At 35.4% G+C, this 18,668-nt stretch overlaps 1 protein-coding gene across 3 annotated transcripts in view; it reads right to left on the bottom strand.

Annotated features, from left to right (window-relative positions):
* LOC111061313 (leucine-zipper-like transcriptional regulator 1) overlaps positions 1-18,668 on the bottom strand; it is a 59,068-nt gene that overhangs the window by 33,751 nt on the left and 6,649 nt on the right. For all 3 annotated transcript variants that reach the window (XM_039442450.1, XM_039442449.1, XM_022349007.2), the window contains exons 2-9: positions 15,227-15,409; positions 12,810-12,981; positions 10,293-10,429; positions 9,251-9,377; positions 8,033-8,196; positions 5,440-5,752; positions 1,046-1,246; positions 256-397 (exon numbers count right to left, since the gene is read on the bottom strand). In XM_039442450.1, coding sequence (XP_039298384.1) covers positions 256-397; positions 1,046-1,246; positions 5,440-5,752; positions 8,033-8,196; positions 9,251-9,377; positions 10,293-10,429; positions 12,810-12,981; positions 15,227-15,372 — 1,402 coding nt within the window. In that variant the 5' untranslated portion in view covers positions 15,373-15,409. The remainder of the gene's footprint in view (positions 1-255; positions 398-1,045; positions 1,247-5,439; positions 5,753-8,032; positions 8,197-9,250; positions 9,378-10,292; positions 10,430-12,809; positions 12,982-15,226; positions 15,410-18,668) is intronic.

The raw sequence follows: 18,668 nt of genomic DNA, 5'->3' as shown, positions 1-18,668 counted from the left end.
CTAGGTGACAATGAAAAAATTATAATCTAACATCAATTTGTTGGTTCGAATACAACAAAAAATAAATACTCACAGTTCGTTAAGATTAGCTCGAATCCATCAAGAGCGCTTGATACAAAGTTTCATCAAGAGCGCTTGATACAGTGAGATTCATTTCAAACCTTCATTATTGGTTGAATGGGAAGAAGCATTGAGATTATTTATAAGGAATCGTGACAGTTTGAAGTAAATCTCACTACAGCGAAAATGACTTACTCCTTTTAGTTGGGTCAATACGGTCCGTGTAGATGTAACTGAGAACCATTTCAAAAGCTTCTGGGACAGCATCTCTCAATCTCACTTCAAGAAGAGGTAAAGATCTCAACGGTAGATCATTCCGCACTTGTGGACTAAACACCTGGAAATGAGAAAATTCAGTTTGAATCTAGTATCAAATTTTCACTTACAGCCTTCTTACATATTTCGTGAATTCAGTGCGTTTCAAGGCACTGAGCTTCATTTTCAGCGTACAATTTAAATTGTTATTTGAGGTATGTAATGTTCCTAATATTTATTTATTTATTGATATACATAATTATACATATAAAGGATCACAGACAATACCATGAAGAGCCTTTTTTACACAATTAATAGATAATCATACTAATGCATTTTCACTACCGTATGTATTTTTGTAGATGTGAAATGAATTTGAATTTATAGTGAAACACACAAGCATTCAGCATTAGACACTGAGAGTTTACTTTGCAGTTCTACTATCATAGACACCAGAAAAACTGGATTTTTCAATTTTTTTAGAAGGTAACAATTTTTCATCAATTTATTGAAAGCAATAATTTTTCAAATATCGAACTTCAACGTTCTATTACCAAATTAAAAAATACAGTAGCATAAATTCTCTAAATATGATGAATTCTTCAAATATCATCTATTTATTTTCATCATTCATAAATTTTTTTAAAAGATACCGTATACATTTTTTAGAAGATATCAACTGATATTTTTTTTAAAGAATATAACATCTGATATTTTTCTTGAATACTACCTTATCATAATGAGCTTCTCGCTCTTCTTTAGCCTGGACTACGCGATTTTTCAGCCACTGCGATCTAGCACAGACCATTGCTAGGTGAGCAGGTATCCTCACTTCATTCACTCCCACCAGGAAGTCCACGTCACAGAACTGTCTCAACTCCAGCAGTTTGCCAAAATCTTCATGAAGCGTGCATTTCGGATAGCATGAAAACTGTAAGCATACAAGAAATGCTCGATTATTTCCGCATCATTCAAGTATGTGTCGTTTAGTATTTCAGACATTATTATTTATTTAATTATTCATTTATCAAGTCACAAATCATAATATACAATCATATAATCGGGACAGAACAATGTTGCCCTTGTTGCATATGTGTTTTCGGTATTGTTATATTGGGTAGAGTCATGGACACTGACAGAAGCTGCAACAAAAAGATTGGAGGCGTATGGGATGTGGCCGTGTATGAGGATTTTGAGGGTTTCATGGGATCGTGTAATTAATGCCGAAATTCTTAGAAGAATGGGTGAAGGAAGAGAGCTCCTAAATAGTATAAAAGCGAGAAAGTTGCAGTATTTGGGGCGTATTATGAGAAACCCACACCGTTGTGATCTCCTTCAGTTCATTATGCACGGGAGAGTAATGGGAGGAGAGGGGTCGGCAGAAGAATTTTATGGCTGAAAAATTTGAGAGCCTGGTTCTCCATGAACACCGCGGAATTGTTCCGTGCAGCTGTGGATAGGATGAAGCTAGCGGTGGAAGCAACGTCCGGAAGCAGACAGACACATGAAGAAGAATAATAATAATACTATGTATTGTGCAAAAAAACAAGATTAGCCAAATGAACATCACGCAGAGAATATCTCAACGTTGTAGAAAAATTGTTTAAGGTACTCGTTTAACCTATGCGTTTTATCCAACACAAATTCACAAATACTGTACCTATGTCCACTCAAATTGATAAAAATAATTACAGAATATAGAAATCAGATGCATTCAAAATTAGGCTATGCCTGTTTGGATGAATATACTTAATTTTTCAGAGTTTCGAAATTTAATTCATTAATAAACTATCAAGATGTAGATAAAATTGAATTAAAGGTATTCATTACCCAAAAATGTGAAATTTATACACAGTTGAGCTATGTAGAGCGTTCAGTATTCTAAACTCAAAAATCAACAATTTAGAAAATGGTTACATTCATTATAAAATGAGATGAAAATTTCTTCATTGGGCGGAGTCAGGACTAATACATTTTCACTCACTCTCAACCTTGAAGTTTTCAACACCTTTCTAAAATTAAAAATAACAAGTAAGCTTAAATTATTGAGGAAGCACCCAGACTTAGGATATTAATTAATTCATTCATTAATTTATTTTTTATTCACAATCACAAATCATAATTGAAATATGATTTGGAGAAGACAACAGGCATAGTTGTTCAATAAATGACTGTAGTCTAATCTATTTAGTAAAGCTGTACTGGATACAGGTAAAATTCACAAAACACGGAAAAAACGAAAGCATTCTACCTCAAACTAAGCTTGTATGGAGGAATTGTTCATTTCATAATAGAAAAAGTTGATTGAAACTAAATGATAGTTCTGATTTTGTTGCTCCTTTGTATTCTCTTATTCCAACTCCTTCAATACTGAACTCATGATTGTTATTTTGAAGATTAATCTAGTAAAAAAAGAATTTCGAAAAATTCAATTTAGGTTGAGTAAATATATTTATCGAATTGAGTGAATGAAAGTATGGGCATTTGTATATTTGTGCTGAATGAACGCATAGTTTTTCTGCATTTAAGAATGAATGTTTGAAAAATTATACTTTTTTAAGTTCTATGTGAAGCAAAAAACTCAAAGGCTCTCCTTAACAAGTAGTATTACAACACATACTTTCTTTATTACTATTCTACTGCAGGTAAAGGTTGCAATATTTTGATGGTTAAAAGGACTTGTAAAAGCCACTGACGAGAAACTAGTTTTATAGGTGACAGCCAGTGTTTGTCAGATTCAGTCAATAGGTGTGTGCTGTGGAAAACTTTAAGAGAGTATGGAATCCCAGTTAGAATAATTAGAATACTGGAGAAAATGTATGAGGGCTATGAATGCCAGGTACTGCATGAAGGGAAGATTACCCAGCCATTCCTAATAAAATCAGGTGTTCGTCAAGGTTGCGTGCTGTCACCAACATTGTTCCTGCTGGTATTGAATCGGGTCATGAGGAATGTACAGGCAGGGAGAAGGAGAGGGCTGCAGTGGGGTTTAAGACAGAGGCTGGAAGACCTGGACTTTGCTGATGATATTTGCCTATTAGCCCAGCGTTCCAGAGACATGGAAGAGAAACTGTTTAGGCTAGAAAAAGAAGCTGCAGAAGCAGGTGTCTGTATTAATAAGAAAAAGACAAAGGAAATGAGATCAAATGTAGCAACAGATAGGCAGTTTGAAGTGGGTGGTACTCGCATCCAGACTGTAGACTCCTTTGTGTATTTGGGGAGTGCAGTGACCAAGACTGGGGGCACTGATGAAGATGTTGGAAGCCGAATTAAAAAAGCGAATGGTGCCTTCATCCAATTGAACAAGGTATGGAAAAACAGAAATATATCTAGGGTAACAAAAATTCGGATTTTCAATATCAACGTGAAATCAGTGCTTTTATACGGATGTGAAATATGGAAGATCACTGGACGAATTGTAAGACAGCTGCAGACCTTCATAAATCGATGTTTACGCCGCATCATGTGCATCTACTGGCCAGAGTATTATTGGTTATTACACCAATGAGAATCTCTGGCAGTTAGCAAATCAATGTCCAATCCAAGAGGAACTGAAAAGGAGAAAATGGAGATGGATTGGGCACACATTGAGAAAAGAAGATAGTGCGATTGAGAAGGCTGCATTGAGCTGGGACCCCCAGGGATCATGCAGACAAGGATGCCCATGGATGACATGGAGAAGAACGGTCGAGGCAGAGTACAGGCAACAGGGAAAGACTTGGGCAGAGGTCAAGAGGCTCGCAGCCAAGTGGAGAACGTTTTCGGATGCCCTATGCTCCTCAAGGAGCCAAAGGAACTAAGTCAAGTAAGTCAAGTGTTTGTCAGACATGGGGTTCCTCAGGGGTCAGTGCTTGGCTCAGTCTTATTTCCTCATTCTGGTGAATGACCTCATCCTGGAGGAGCAGACAATTCTGTTTGCGGATGACACCACAATATGCACCAGTGGAGCTTCACCACGGGAGGCGGCCAAGGAGCTCTCGCAGTGCAGTGGTTCAAGAGAAGTTGGCTGAAGCTTGACGAAGGAAAGACCCAACATCTTGTTTGCACCCTAAGCAGGTCACCAAACCCTCATCCAGTCACGGTGAGACTGCTGAGCTTCTTCATGATTGATGGAAAGCTGTCCTGGGGAGACCACGTGAATGCATGCAGTCTATACCAGATTTTTGAGAGTTACCTTCCAGCTGAAGAAAATGAAGTGCCAGGTTTCAGCCGGATGTTTTCTAAGCGCTTACTAAGCCTTCTCCCACAGCATTATGAGGTACAGCTTGATACTTTAATAATAATAATTATTATTAATAATTTAATAATATTATAATGCGATGGATGTTAGGGCGGTGCTGACGCCCTATGCCATGGGATACCTTTTTATGCTATCTTCTCTCTAAGTTATCAGTCTGCAACGAAAACTTTATGCGTGTAATCTTGACGTAATAAATGGTTCAAATTCCCATTTCTTTCAGTAACTCAAGAATAGTACAAGGTATTCTTAGTTTTTCTCTCCCAATCTGTGCTTCATTGTAAAAAAGAACTGGTAAAATGGTAAACATGACGAACATAATTCTCAAACGACCAACTAAGAGGTACATTATTACTTGACGAACTGATGTAATGCCCCAGAAAGTGAAAAAAAATTGGAACTGGACAACCAGATACAGACAAGAACTACCGCTTGGAGCCTGAGTTACCCATGTACATTGAAGTCGCAAATAATATAAGAGCTCCTTTCAATCTTCCAAATAAAATCAACTCACCTAATAATAATATCGAGTTACCTGACTGACTCAGGTCTGGTGTGAATTTTCAGGTCGCACCTGATCAATTTCAGGGCCGTTGACATGAGTTTTTAGGCAGCCGGGACCGACGTGACCATCCCACATGGGAGTGACCAGAGAAAAATATCTTGCTTTTAATATAAAAAATATCAATCATATTATGAAGAGTAAATATTATGAATATTGATAAAATAGAATTATAGTGCCCTTTAAAACAATAATACAAATTGTAACGTAAAATTGTGATTTTATTAATTTTAAAGGGTACTATAATTTTATTTTATAAATACATGAAAGTAGCCCTAAATTCATACATTTAAAAAAATATGAATAATGAATATTATGAACCCACCTGAAACCGGTACATTTCACCACTGCGCACATTGTTGTCTACGGTGCCTCCGAATATGAACATTCCCTCGCCTACGACCGCGGCCGCGTGGAAGAGCCGCCCCGACGGGATGTTGGAGTCCTGAGCGATGCTCACCACCGACCAGGTCTGCGTGTCCAGATCGTAGCAATGCAAGTTGTTGGGCAGGGTGGAGTCTGCAGCACCGCCAAACACGTACAGGTGGCGGTCGAAGGTGACCATCGTGTGACCATAGCGGCGGGCCGGCGGCGGTGGAGCGCCGCGCAAAATGTGCTCTGTAGAGATGCGGTTCCAGCTGCCAAAAACATTACATGTGAATTGGAAAATACACATTAAAACCTTTTGAATAGCTATAAATGTATCAAGAGCGTAACATGCGAGAAAAATTGATGATCAGTGGCTAGCTGTCTCTACTCTCCCGTCTATAAGGGATGCTCAAGGACTTCAATAAAAGGGCTTGCTATGCATGACCTCCACCTTCTCCTGATCTAACACCATACAATTCCTATACTCGTGGCTTCATCAAGGATCGTGTGTACGTGTCTACGCTACTAACTGACCTCGCTGAATTGGATAGAGTTGGATCTAATATTATTACTGAAGACCAAATTTATGATTATATGAATGCATGGTCGCATTCATAATAATGTGTTTCATTCCGGTTTTGAACCAACAGCTGATATATCTCCGTTAAAAACGAGATAGTGCATTGGCAAAGTTTGGAAAGGACTCGGCTATGGACTTGATGTGTACCAAGTGACAAATGGTAGTCATATGAACGTTTATAAGGTTCTCGATAAAATTGAGCTGATTTTTAATTTTACTTTTATACCTGTAATTTTAATGTAACAATAATATTATAAAGGGTTAAAATACCGATATTCATTTATAAACAGTAAACACCCTATCTAACAGTTTAATGGAAGCCCAACAAAAACTAGGCCTACAAAAGGGACCTCGCTTATATTGATTTCAGTTGGCTTTGTATGTTCTATGAACTCAAAGCAAAGATATGTTTACAAGATAATACGATTGAATGAATGACTAAATAAATTAATAAAGGCAGATTGAATAGGGTGCACATCTTGCTCAGGATGATGAGAACATTTATACCGGAGGCCAATCTCCGCAGGTGTTATTTTGCCTTCTTCCAAAATGTGATGGCATATGGTAACACCTTGTGGGGTGGTGCCTTTGAGGTAAAAGATATACTGAAAAATGCCATCCGGATTGTAGGGTAGACTTTTTAGCACATTGTAGACCTCTCTTTGTGAATGCGAAGATACTTACTGTTTTCTATCTTTTCATTTACAGGTCAGCTATAAAGGCCTTGCACAGTGTCCATACTTTGCCTACCCAGGGGTGATGTGTATGGCTGTGGCAACAGAAACAGGATGAGTCTGAACCTGCTATATTGTAGATTGGGGAGGACCCAGAGCAGCCACATCTACCAACCAGCCAAAATTGTGGGCATGTTGCCAGTTTAAGCCAGGAGTCTGCCTGAGACAGTTTTGAAGAGGAGACTGAGGGCTTTCCTTCACGAGAACCCCTTTTATTCTCTGAGGGTTTTATGATTGTTATCAACAGACTGTGAGTAGATACTTATTGCCTAGAGGTGCGTACAGATATACGCGCCGCGAACATGAGCAATTCACTTTTATTCAGCTGATTATAACTGTATTTTTACAGAAACGGTAAGATACAGATATAAAAAGCTTGGCATCAGCTGATTAAAAGTGAATTGCACATGTTAGCGGCGCGTAAATCTGTACGCACCTTTAGTCTTACTGCTTAATATTGAAGGTTTATTTGCATGCTTAATATATGTTTCATTGCATGCTTTGTGTTTTGACTTGTAACTTTTGTTCTTTTACTCGACCTGCCTTATGGCAGTGTTTGTATTGTTTTTGACTTGTTCACTTGTGGACATGCCAATGTAGTATGACCACGCCATGAACAGAAAGACTTTATTATTATCATAGGCCTACATGAATGAAATGTTTCATAATTGATGCCAGAACAATATTGAAAAAGCTTTCTCAAGCCCGTTGCATAATGAGGCTTCCATGACAGGTTGAACACTATAACAAGAGTAAATTGATCAACAAATGTGACATTCGGATCTTGGAAGTCGGAAGTGACCGTCTTCTCTGCCAAATGCATTAAAAAAAAAGTTCACCTACTACTATTCTCATCCTTCCACTACATAAATAGGTTGTTGTTCAAACATGTCCAATGACATTCAACGTTCAAACAATGACAATCTTGTATGAGTAGTTATAATAAATGAAACATCCAAAATTAACAGTGTTCTTGGTAGTAATAATGCATGGAACGGTTGTGTTCTGCTTTAAATCAGCTGTAACATATATTACTAATTTTTAAGCTCCTGATAATACAACCATTGGAACGGTTATTTAATGCATGAAACGATTGTATTCAGATTTAAATCATCTGCAACATATATTAATAATTTTTAAGCTCTCTGATAATACTACCATTACTTTAGCTACCATTTCACTTCTAATCTTAGGAAACATGTTTCAGTATAAAGTATACCAATGATCATACATACCATCTGCTCTTGAAGTGGAATTGGAAGAGACTGTTGGTAATCTTTGCACCACTTTGACCGCTGAAAACAAACATTGATTCTCGCGCCACGGCAACAGGAAAATTGCAGCAGGTTGGGGGACACTCTCCAGATTGAATCACTTCTTCCCAGCAACAGCGTTCATGCTGTTCCAAAACAATAAATAAATTGAATTAATTAAGAATTTTATTAAGAAGGACAACAGGATAAATAATAGTACAATACAATTTGGAATATTGATATAAATGTATACATATTCATAAATAATATTCATTCATAAAAATATTAGTACTAGCAAGTATTTACTAGATGTATTTGAGCTTCAAATACAAATACAAATATGTATTGGAGATTCAAATATACAAAAGTATCATTGCTGAACATCTAAAAAAATTATAATTTTTGGCAAGTCATAGTAGGTATATTTTAGAGGATACGAAAGATTAAACTTTGCAGTTCATCGATTCTGAATCCTTCAACTAACCGAGATTTTGTGGTTTATATAAACCTTTCTTCTGAACATTTCCCTTTGATTCATCATAATCTTGAATAAATTTTTGTCTTATATTGTGATGGTCATCGTTGAATCTCCACTTATTATTTTTAGCCGTTATGAAGAATAAATAATATTTAATTAATACCGACTCATAATAAAATATTGTTGAATAATTTTCAGAATAGTGTAGCCTTTTGATGTTCATCATTTTTATTGCGGATGATGCCCACATGAGTTTTTTACTAACGCGTGGGTAATGGTAAGTGCGAGAGTGAATTATGAGATGGTCAAACGTCCATACCTATTCGATGGGATTCGAACCCGCGACCAGGTAGCACTAGCAGACTGAAGGGTGCAACGCCTTAGTCAACTCGGCTATGCTGGCCGGCTAAATTACCTTCCTTTGTATTGATTGAGACTGTTTACAATGAGAATGCTAGCTAAATTGCTAATGTTTGCTGTTGTAAATTAGAATTGGAACCGTTTTGGGCGTAAATTAGCCTGTGGTACTTTTCTGTAAGTTGTATAATTCTGAATGATTGGATAAATAAATGATGAAATGTGAATCATGAAATACTTTTTCAACATTAGTAGGCCACTTACGTAACTTACGACTGAATTCCCCAGAAGTTGCAGCAATGAAAACGGATCCAAGTTAAATTCGATAGAAAAATGAAAATTGGAAAGCTTAATGAGACACCCACCATACTCCCGCGTTGAAGAGATATGGTCCACATATCGTTGAGTCTAGCATTGCCATCATACCCCGCAAAGATCCACAACTTTCCATCATATACCGCGGCGCCATGAGCAGATCGAGGGACTGGTGTTCTAGAAAAAATTGAAAATGAAATATTAAAACCAGATAAAATCCCCATAAAAGAGGTTGATCTACACTTTGATTCAGATGACCACTTTGGAGAAAAGTGAGAAACTAGGGCCAGGTTTCTAAGACATTAAATCAAATGAAACATTAAACTTGGATTTAATATAATTTAATTCTTCATTGGATTTAATAAGTGTCCTAGAAACCGGATCTAAATCGAAGTGTGATGCCGTGAGCTAGACCAGCAATATCAAGTAGGTTTTCCATCGATAATGAGTCCACAATTATACAGAATGAATCCTACATTAGAGATTCGAAACAGATTACAGATTACTAAATAATTAAAAAATTACGATCTAAATTCAAAAAAATGTGTAAGCTAGAATAACATCATCAAGACCAGGGGCGTATTTCATAAAACTTACAGGACCTTTATTACAGGTAACTTCCCTGTATTATTGGTTAGCATTAAAATTGTGTTTCACAAAATTTTACAACTGTAAAATTTCATAGGGGTTTGACCTGTATTACAGGTACATTTCAATGTTTTTATTAATTATGGAACTAGTATTATTACTATCCAAGCTCTATTAAAGTTTAAATAAAATACATAGTACAATATTCTAGGATGTCGCATATGATTTGTTTTATTAGTAATACACTAAAGGAATTCAAAAACAAGCAGCCAATCTACCACCAAAACAGAGTTCTAAATATTATACAAAGTTCCTATCTACATGAGTTATCACAGTAAAACCGATTTTAGACAAGTTAAATGATTTTACAGTTGATCCTGAGAAGGTATATTATGATAAGCGTGATATTAAATTAATGCAAAAAGCAAAAAAGTTAGTTTACAATCAGACAAAATTTAAGTTGTCAAAAATATTTGAAAAACCTACAATGTCTACAAAAATTACCTTCCTTCAAATTTCCATTCAATCCATTGACCAGTTTGAAATTTATATTCGAACAGGTCATCTTTGTTTGTTAAATTTGAATTTGAATGAATATCGCCCGTGTAGCCTCCGAATACAAACATGGACGAGTCATGAACCTATAAAAAAGGTAACTGTGTCACAAAAATGTCTTATTCCAAAAACGTATTACAAAATGCAAAACTGACCAATTCGGAGGGAAAATGTAAAATTATGAATTTTCACAATGTATAAAAAAATATTCTGATGAGTATTTCAACAGTACTGAATTTCAATTCTTTTCTATCTGTGCCAACGGGTAACTGACATTATGAATGCTTTACAGTTCAATGCATAGTAAGAGTTAATAACTAATTTTCAAATACTTGGAAAATGTAACCAAATCCAAGCTTATGATAGCTTCAACATGGGATCAATAACATACAGTAATTGTAACTATAAAATTAAAACAGATAAGTTAGAAATGTTTACACTGTAGTGATATATGCTTGATCTAGCAAGTAATGTAATGTAATTAATAAAAATAATTGTTCTCCCATTTATACAGAATAATGCTTCCTTCAATTAAAATTTTTTGAATAAATAACTGTGAGTTACGAGGCCAGTTTGAAAAGTTTCTAATCTAACCCTGAAGATGACAACCTTCGTGAACAAGCTCTGGTTTGTCTTTTTGGTCATATTTCACTAGTTAATCACTGAAATTTTGGAAGCACAATATTCACTTTACAGTCGTTTGAGTAAATCGATATTGGGTGCTGCGTTCCCGAGGATTGTCATCTTCATGGTAAAGTCAAAAACTTCTTAAACAGCCCTTTTTATACCTAGGTTTGTTATAAGGTTGAAAAACATCTCAAGGATTACTTCTAATGAGAATTGAGAAGAAAACTACTTTTTCTTTAACCACATAGAAATGATTATTGTAGGCTGATAATAATTTGAAAAAATGTTGCACAGTAAAGAGTCGACAAACGAAAACTAAATAGTACTCAAAACACAAAATTTCTTTTGAAGAAGGAAACGCCGCAAACTTTTTGATGATGAAACGAGAATCATTGAAAATGTATTGTATTTGCTAGGGTTTCATCATCCATATAGATGTTATTCTCTTGTATGTAATTGTTGAACATTCAGTGAGTGAATGGTGGGTTGAAAAGAATCCGGAATGAATATAATCTTAATTGTGACATTCATAATTATTCAACTAGAGGTAGGTTAAATGTCAGAATTGATTCTCACCAACATGCAGGTACTCACAGGAATTGGAGAAATATGTCTATTAAGTCTATTAACCGCAGGGAATGGTTTAACTCAGTCGTCGCTATCGCTTACATAAGCGATTTCATGCGGCATTCATGAGTTTCATGAGACTCTTGTATTCATGCGGATGGTACTCCCGTTGGAAGGGTGAAGGATTTGAGCCAACTCCTCTGAATATGATTCATGAGTTGTAAAATCGCTTCCCGGTGGTTCGAAACCCACCTAAAACTTTTGGTCCATTCATTTCTCATTATCATCGCCTCATTGCCCAAGCACAAGCCTAGAGCTCATGTGGGGAAAGACTTACTTTTTAGAAAAATGCCTATACTCTGTTAGATATTTTTTTAATAGAAATTAATAAAAATAATATAAAAGCTTGTAGTACCCTTTATTATTAAAAACTTTAAAATATTTCAACGACTAGTTTCGACCATAACTTAGGTCATTTTCAAGTTGAAATGTAGAAAATAAATAAACAACTTGATACTATTATAATATGAACATATACTTATTTCCATACGATTAATTTATTTCTTATTCATTATTTTTAGTCGTTGAAATATTTAAAAGTTTTTAATAATAAAGGGTACTACAAGTTTTTATATTGTTTTTATTAATTTATACAAAAGTAGCCCATATAAGTAGAGTGTTTTTATTTATGTATTTATTATTTCATCACATTACATAATAATATTGGGAATATTCCCACTTGATAGGTGATTTGTCAAATAATTGACAAAATAATTTTTTGAATAGATTTATAATTATTCTTCTGTTTAACATCTTTGTTGTAACTTAAGCATTAGAAACACAATATTATGACTTACCTATGGTATATTTTTATTAAGTGGACCCCGTTTCAATAGTTACTATGTATTATTATTTGCCAATTTTAATGTACTAATTCATTTGACTGTTTTCATTTCCTTTTTATCTCGACGTTTGTTACAACACTTTGTGATTTATGACAATAAAGAATCATTGTTCTTCAATCAATGAAGAATCAATGCTCATAAATTATTATATAACATATTTATAGTGTTGAACTTCAACCACAGCTGTTAAGCTATTGAAGTTCTTTTCTCTTTTTTTTCCATCATGATACTGTTGTGAATAAAATTTCAGTTTCAGTTTGATTGATTGAAGAAGAACAATTTGATGATATTCTGTTACATGGAATGTTCTCGTGAAACCCCAGTGAGTGGAGGACTTCTCTTTAAAATGACATAGGAGACAACTTACGACTGCCGAGTGATGATATCTAGGCGCAGGTGGAGTGCCAGTGACAAAAGCACGCCCCCATGATTTCTCCTCGACGTCGAATCGCAAGAGATCATTGAGCATGGTTTTCCCATTATCACCCCCAAACACATAGATTGCATCCTTGAAGGATACAACCGTGTGTTTGCTGCGTCTGTAAACCAACAACAAAATGTACCATGTAAATCCATTTCAAGTATTACAAATCCTACAGCACATAAGTAACTCGAACCAGTACAAGTAGGCCAATAGGCCTAGTTGAAAGTTTTATTACAGCGGAACCTCGTTATAAAGTCATTTTAAGGGACCACACATTTAATGACGCTATATCAGAGAACACTGTAAAAGAGGTTTCAAAATCTTAATTTAAACCGAGGAAAAATTAAAAGAACCTAGTTTTTATATGGAAAACACACTTTTAATAAAGGTAATTTAGGAAATACATCTACTTTAACATATTAATAAAAACAATATAAAAACTTGTAGTATCCTTTATTATTAAAAACTAGTTTCGACCATAGGTCGTTTTCAAGTTAATTTTATGGTCAAAACATGTCGTTAAAATATTTCAAAGTTTCAATAATAAAGAGTACTACAAGTTTTTATATTGTTTTTATTAATTTGTACTAAAGTAGCACATTTATGTGAAGTGTTTTTATACTTTAACATATAGATGTATAACTGAATCTTAACCAAAAACTCAAGTCTGAAAATCAAATTAACTATAAATAAACAAAAAAGGGCTCTATGTCCAAGTAGGATGATAATGGTAATGATCATTCACAACTTATAAGCACGATCATAGTCCTACTGCACAAAATAGTCTAATTTTCTTCTGAGATAAATATACATTTTCTGTGTCGTGTTTAGAAGATGTTGAGCTGTTCTCGGTTCAATTATCTTGACGTTACATGAGAGGTTTTATAATTTACTGATTATATATCCGAAGTTTCCACAATCGAAATTACTTATAGTTTGGCGGGACCTATAAATAAGTGACGTTATATATTATGTTTTGACATTAAGGCCGAGGTTGGTACCAGTTTAGTGTAAAGGTAAGCATTCCTGACTGGCAATTGGGAGGTACCGGGTTCGATTCCCGGGCTGGCAAATAATTTTTGAATAGTAGCGCTCATCGAATTTCCATCTAGCTGTTTACCCTGTTGTCAATATTTGCAGTAGCAGAAGTCTTCAGGATGATTTACAGCATTTAATTGGGATTTTCGTTTAATAATAACTCAAATCAATCAAATCAAATTATTCTCACAATTTATAAATGATACAGTACAGTTACAATTATAGTTCAGTTACAATTACAGTACAGTTATTCATTATTTGGCATTTAAAGAGATGCAATTTCTAATTTATTTCCATCTGTATACTATGACCACAGAATAGATACAGAATGGAAACTTGTAATCAAACGCCTATCTAACCAATGCTTTTTACCTGACCCCAATACTAAACACGTCACGTGACCTTGGGAAGTTCCAATCCTGGTCTTCTGATTGGCTCGTGGCAGTGAACGGGATCAATTGATCCGGATCATTAAAGTGATCCGAACCTACCATCAATACTATTACAATGCGGCGCTTCCTAACAAGATGGCGGATTTTGGCGTCAGGGTTTAGCCAAGTTTCCGTACTGTATGTATACTGTGCTATGACAATTAAGTGAATTACTCAACCTACAATACTGAAAACTCATTTTTTATTGAACACTTACTTCATCCCAGGAATAGTACACAAAACGTGGAAACTGAAATACTTCAGTTGTGAATATATGTTTTGATTCATGCAAGCCAGTATTTGAAATTGAAAAAACAAAGTTTTATTTTTGTCACATCCACATTTATTATAGTGAGGTCCACGTTATATTGGTAGTGGAGAAAGATAGGAGAACAACGTTGCCGATCCTCTGTCTTGTCAATGCCTTTTATTACAAGGCAAGGTAGCTGATACAGGTTTATTGATGTAATATTAACTGTTTATTCTCGTTTAAAAATAATCAATTATATTTTATTAAGCGAGAAATTATATTTTCCAATAATTTCATAATGAATTTTCATAATTAAGATGAAATATTTTGTTGATTAATCATCAATTCTACATTGTACAAGTACGATCTGACAACAGAGCAAAGCGAGAAAGAGATACCACTCTCCGCTTTGTTGAATGATAGCAATATCATTGCTAATCAAACACTGTCATTATAACGTGAACCTCGTTATAGACATTTATACAGGATGGCAGTTTCGTGTTGGAACCAACACATGAGTCCTGTGTAAAAGTTTAATAAATGTGGATGTGACAAAAATAAAACTGTTTCTTCAATTATGGAAAAATTCCACAGTATCTCATTCAACAAATTTTATTAGTATTTGAAAGTTGGAATATTACCTGGCGCCCACGAATTCATCGCATTCTGGCATGCGAGTCCATCGATGGACGGTCTCAAACGGTCCAAACTCAAGGGTCAGACAATCAGCTGCATCTGGTGGCCAGTTGCAGTTCTGATCGTAGTCCCGTTTTGCAGGGTGGCCCATGTCTGTATGGGCCTCCTGTCGTTTTCAACGACAACGGCTGAAAAAAAAACACTGTTCACAAATGTCTATAGATGTTATATCTATCTAAAAATAGTAATAATGATACTTATAATAAATATTGCATGGATTGTTCTACAAGCATACGAAGGACCATGGTTTATCTAAGGAGCTGACCATTGCATTCTTGAAATCAGCTACACTCAAATCTGAGACTGAGGGATTTGCACTATGTAGGGACTTCAAGATGGTGTTGTAATCACATTGTCTTGCAAGGTGATGGATGTGAATGTGCCTGATATCAGATGTAGAGTGTGTCATCATTAGCTGAGACTCTGATGCACATCCTTCCAGCTTGTCCTGGGATACATTTACAGGCATAATGCTGCCCTTAATAAAAATATCAAAGTACAGGTTTTAGGTTAGTGTTTGACTCCCACCTGAACTCTCAACTCTCACAACTACCCTGAGAGTGTTATATTATCACTTGAGACACTCTTATGGGATAGACAGAATACCGTTGCTGCCTTATATCCCTGGGGAGATTGAGTCCGTTGTGAAGAATGGAAAGTGCAGGATATATTGGAACTATTCATTCAATACCACCAGGATTTCAACAGCTACCAAGTCTGTTGTTGCCCTCCTCGATAAAAGTGCAAAAGTGATAAATGTAGTTGAATTTTCAGCAACAGCTGAATGTAATATTACTGAGTTACTGAAGAGGAGGAAATACGGATCAAGTACCAGGAACTATTGGTGGAGCTACGCAGGCTGAACAGAGACTTCTCTGTACGACTGGTGGTTCTTATAATATTGGTGTTCTTGGAGGGGTGCGCTTACTTGATACTTCTGTGGTCTTCACCAGCAGCCAGGGCTGCGGGAATCGTCATTTCATCTTCCCTTTTGTAGGGGTCGTTTATTCCTTATGGTCTGTAGGTGTGCTCGTCTACAAACTCGTCCAGGCTGTAGTATGGTCTATTGCTTAGGTAGTTTTTTAGTTTCCTGATGAAGGCCTTCCTGTCTTGGATATTCTTCAGGCTAGATGGCAGCTGGTTGTAGAGGTGAGGCCCAGTGTACATAGGGGACCTACTGTACTTCTGGAGTCTGTGCTGAGGAAGGTCTATGTTCTGTCTGTTTCTTGTGTTGTAACTGTGTCGGTCCAATCTGAGCACCTGGGTTGATTTCTTCATTTGGATAATAGATTCCAGGATGAACAATGATATAACTGTGAGGATTTTGTATTTTATGAAGAGGGCTCTGCAGTGCTCAATTCTGTCAACTCTCAGTATGGTTCTTACAGCCCTCTTTTGTACCCGGAGTATCCTCACTAGGTTCGCTTGAGCTGAGGATTCCCAGGCAGTTACACCATATCACAGGTGCGAGGCAAAGAGTGAATGATAGGCCACAAGAGCTGTGCCTTCGTCGGATATATTACGTATTCTTCTGATTACGTAGACTGCTGACGACAGTTTTTTTACATAAGGCGCCTGTGTGAGCATGCCAGTTCAGATTCTTATCAATTAATATGCCTAGGAATTTTGTGTAGTTCAGAGAGTCAATACTATTTACTAATCTGCTCGTTCGGATTATTGGATGGAGTGAAATTTATGTGAACTGTTTTGTCTTTGTTGATTGTGAGTTTCAATCTATTGCAGATATTGGTGACTTCGTCCAGTGTGGTGCCTATTGTGATCTCAGTTGTGGTGCTTCTCTCAGTTGGTCGTGTCGTCAGCAAATAGAATGCAACTTTTTTCATTTCCGAGTTCTTCTGGTAGATCATTTATATATGCTAAAAAAAGCAGCGGCCCCAGGATTGATCCTTGTGGTACACCCTTTGTTACTGTCCGTAGTAATGATTTATATGTATATAATGTATTATATGTATAATTTTTAGATCATATAAGTTTTGATAAAAAAGATTATATGTATAATTTTTATTTATAATAATGTTGTTTTTTACAAAGTGATCAATTTCCACATACTGTTTTCTGTTTGATAAGTAGTTGTCTATCCATTGGAGAGCCTTCCCCTCTATCCTAAGTTTCTAAATAATAATAATAATAATCTTTATTTCCGTATAAAAAAAACAAAATAATTACAAAATTGCACTTGCAGAAATTTCACATAATATACAGAAATATTCTACCATGCAAGTGACTAAGTCACGTCCGCATGGAGGAGCATCAGAGAGACAGAAAAAAACAATATTTATTGAAAACGAAAACGAAAGAGAGAAAAATATATAACTAAATAAAACTAAGAACTATCTAAAATAGTGTATACAATACCTATTTTCTTTAAATGAAAAAATACAATAAGAATAATAAATTAATTAATTTGAGATGAATTGATAAAGACAGAAATACATAAATCAGCAAGAGTGGAAAATTCTATGCATAAAATAAAATAACAACAAGCTCAAGATAAGACATGATACGCAAATCTCAGACAAAAGTCAAAATTAGCAAGCACAATAAAGTAAGGGTTTGAAAAATATAGAATACCGAAACCACAACATACATAATACAACAACCATATATAAAATGGCTCGTAGAATAATAATAAAAATATAAATACATAATATATATATATATATATATATATATATATATATATATATATACATTTTTTTTTAAATTAAACAGTACTCAAATATCATTTAGAATAATCAATTCAATTACCATTGGATCCTTTGGGACTGTAATACGCAGTGTACAAGGAAATAAATGAACAGCCTTTGGAACTATATTACGGAGTTGTACATCATTTCCACCCCAACCCTATCGCAGTTTAGTAGCCATCTTTTTATGCTAGTTTTGATGTAATACTTATTATTTTGGGACCCAAAATTAATCTTGATGTGTATAGGTAAAAGATTGAAAAATTTTGGGGTGAGGAACATAAAAGATTTTTTGAAAAGGGTACAGTTAGGTCTCAATCCTCGGAGATGGCGATTCAGTACTCCTCGCGTCAAATGAGAGCCCTCCACCACCTCACAATAGCTTACTATTACACCATCATTCCCACTCAGCAGGTAGAAAATATTAAGTACCTTGTGGATATACATGTGTCTCAGAGGGAGTATCTCGAATTCTTGAAATAGTGGTAAAGTGCTATCCCTGTATCCTACACCAGCAATTATTCGGATAAAAGACTTCTGTAGCTTTATAATGGGATCCAAAATGGAATAATATGTACTTCCCCAACAACTCAATCCATAACTTATTCTTGAATGGGCAAATGCGTAATAAATCTCTTTCAGGGTACTTTTATTGCACATCTGCTTTAATTTAAATATT

The sequence above is a fragment of the Nilaparvata lugens genome, chromosome X (genome assembly GCF_014356525.2).
Source record: "Nilaparvata lugens isolate BPH chromosome X, ASM1435652v1, whole genome shotgun sequence".
Lineage (NCBI taxonomy): Eukaryota > Metazoa > Arthropoda > Insecta > Hemiptera > Delphacidae > Nilaparvata > Nilaparvata lugens.
The sequence above is the reverse complement of the archived record's forward strand: the minus strand, read 5'-3'. Positions and strand labels throughout refer to the sequence as shown.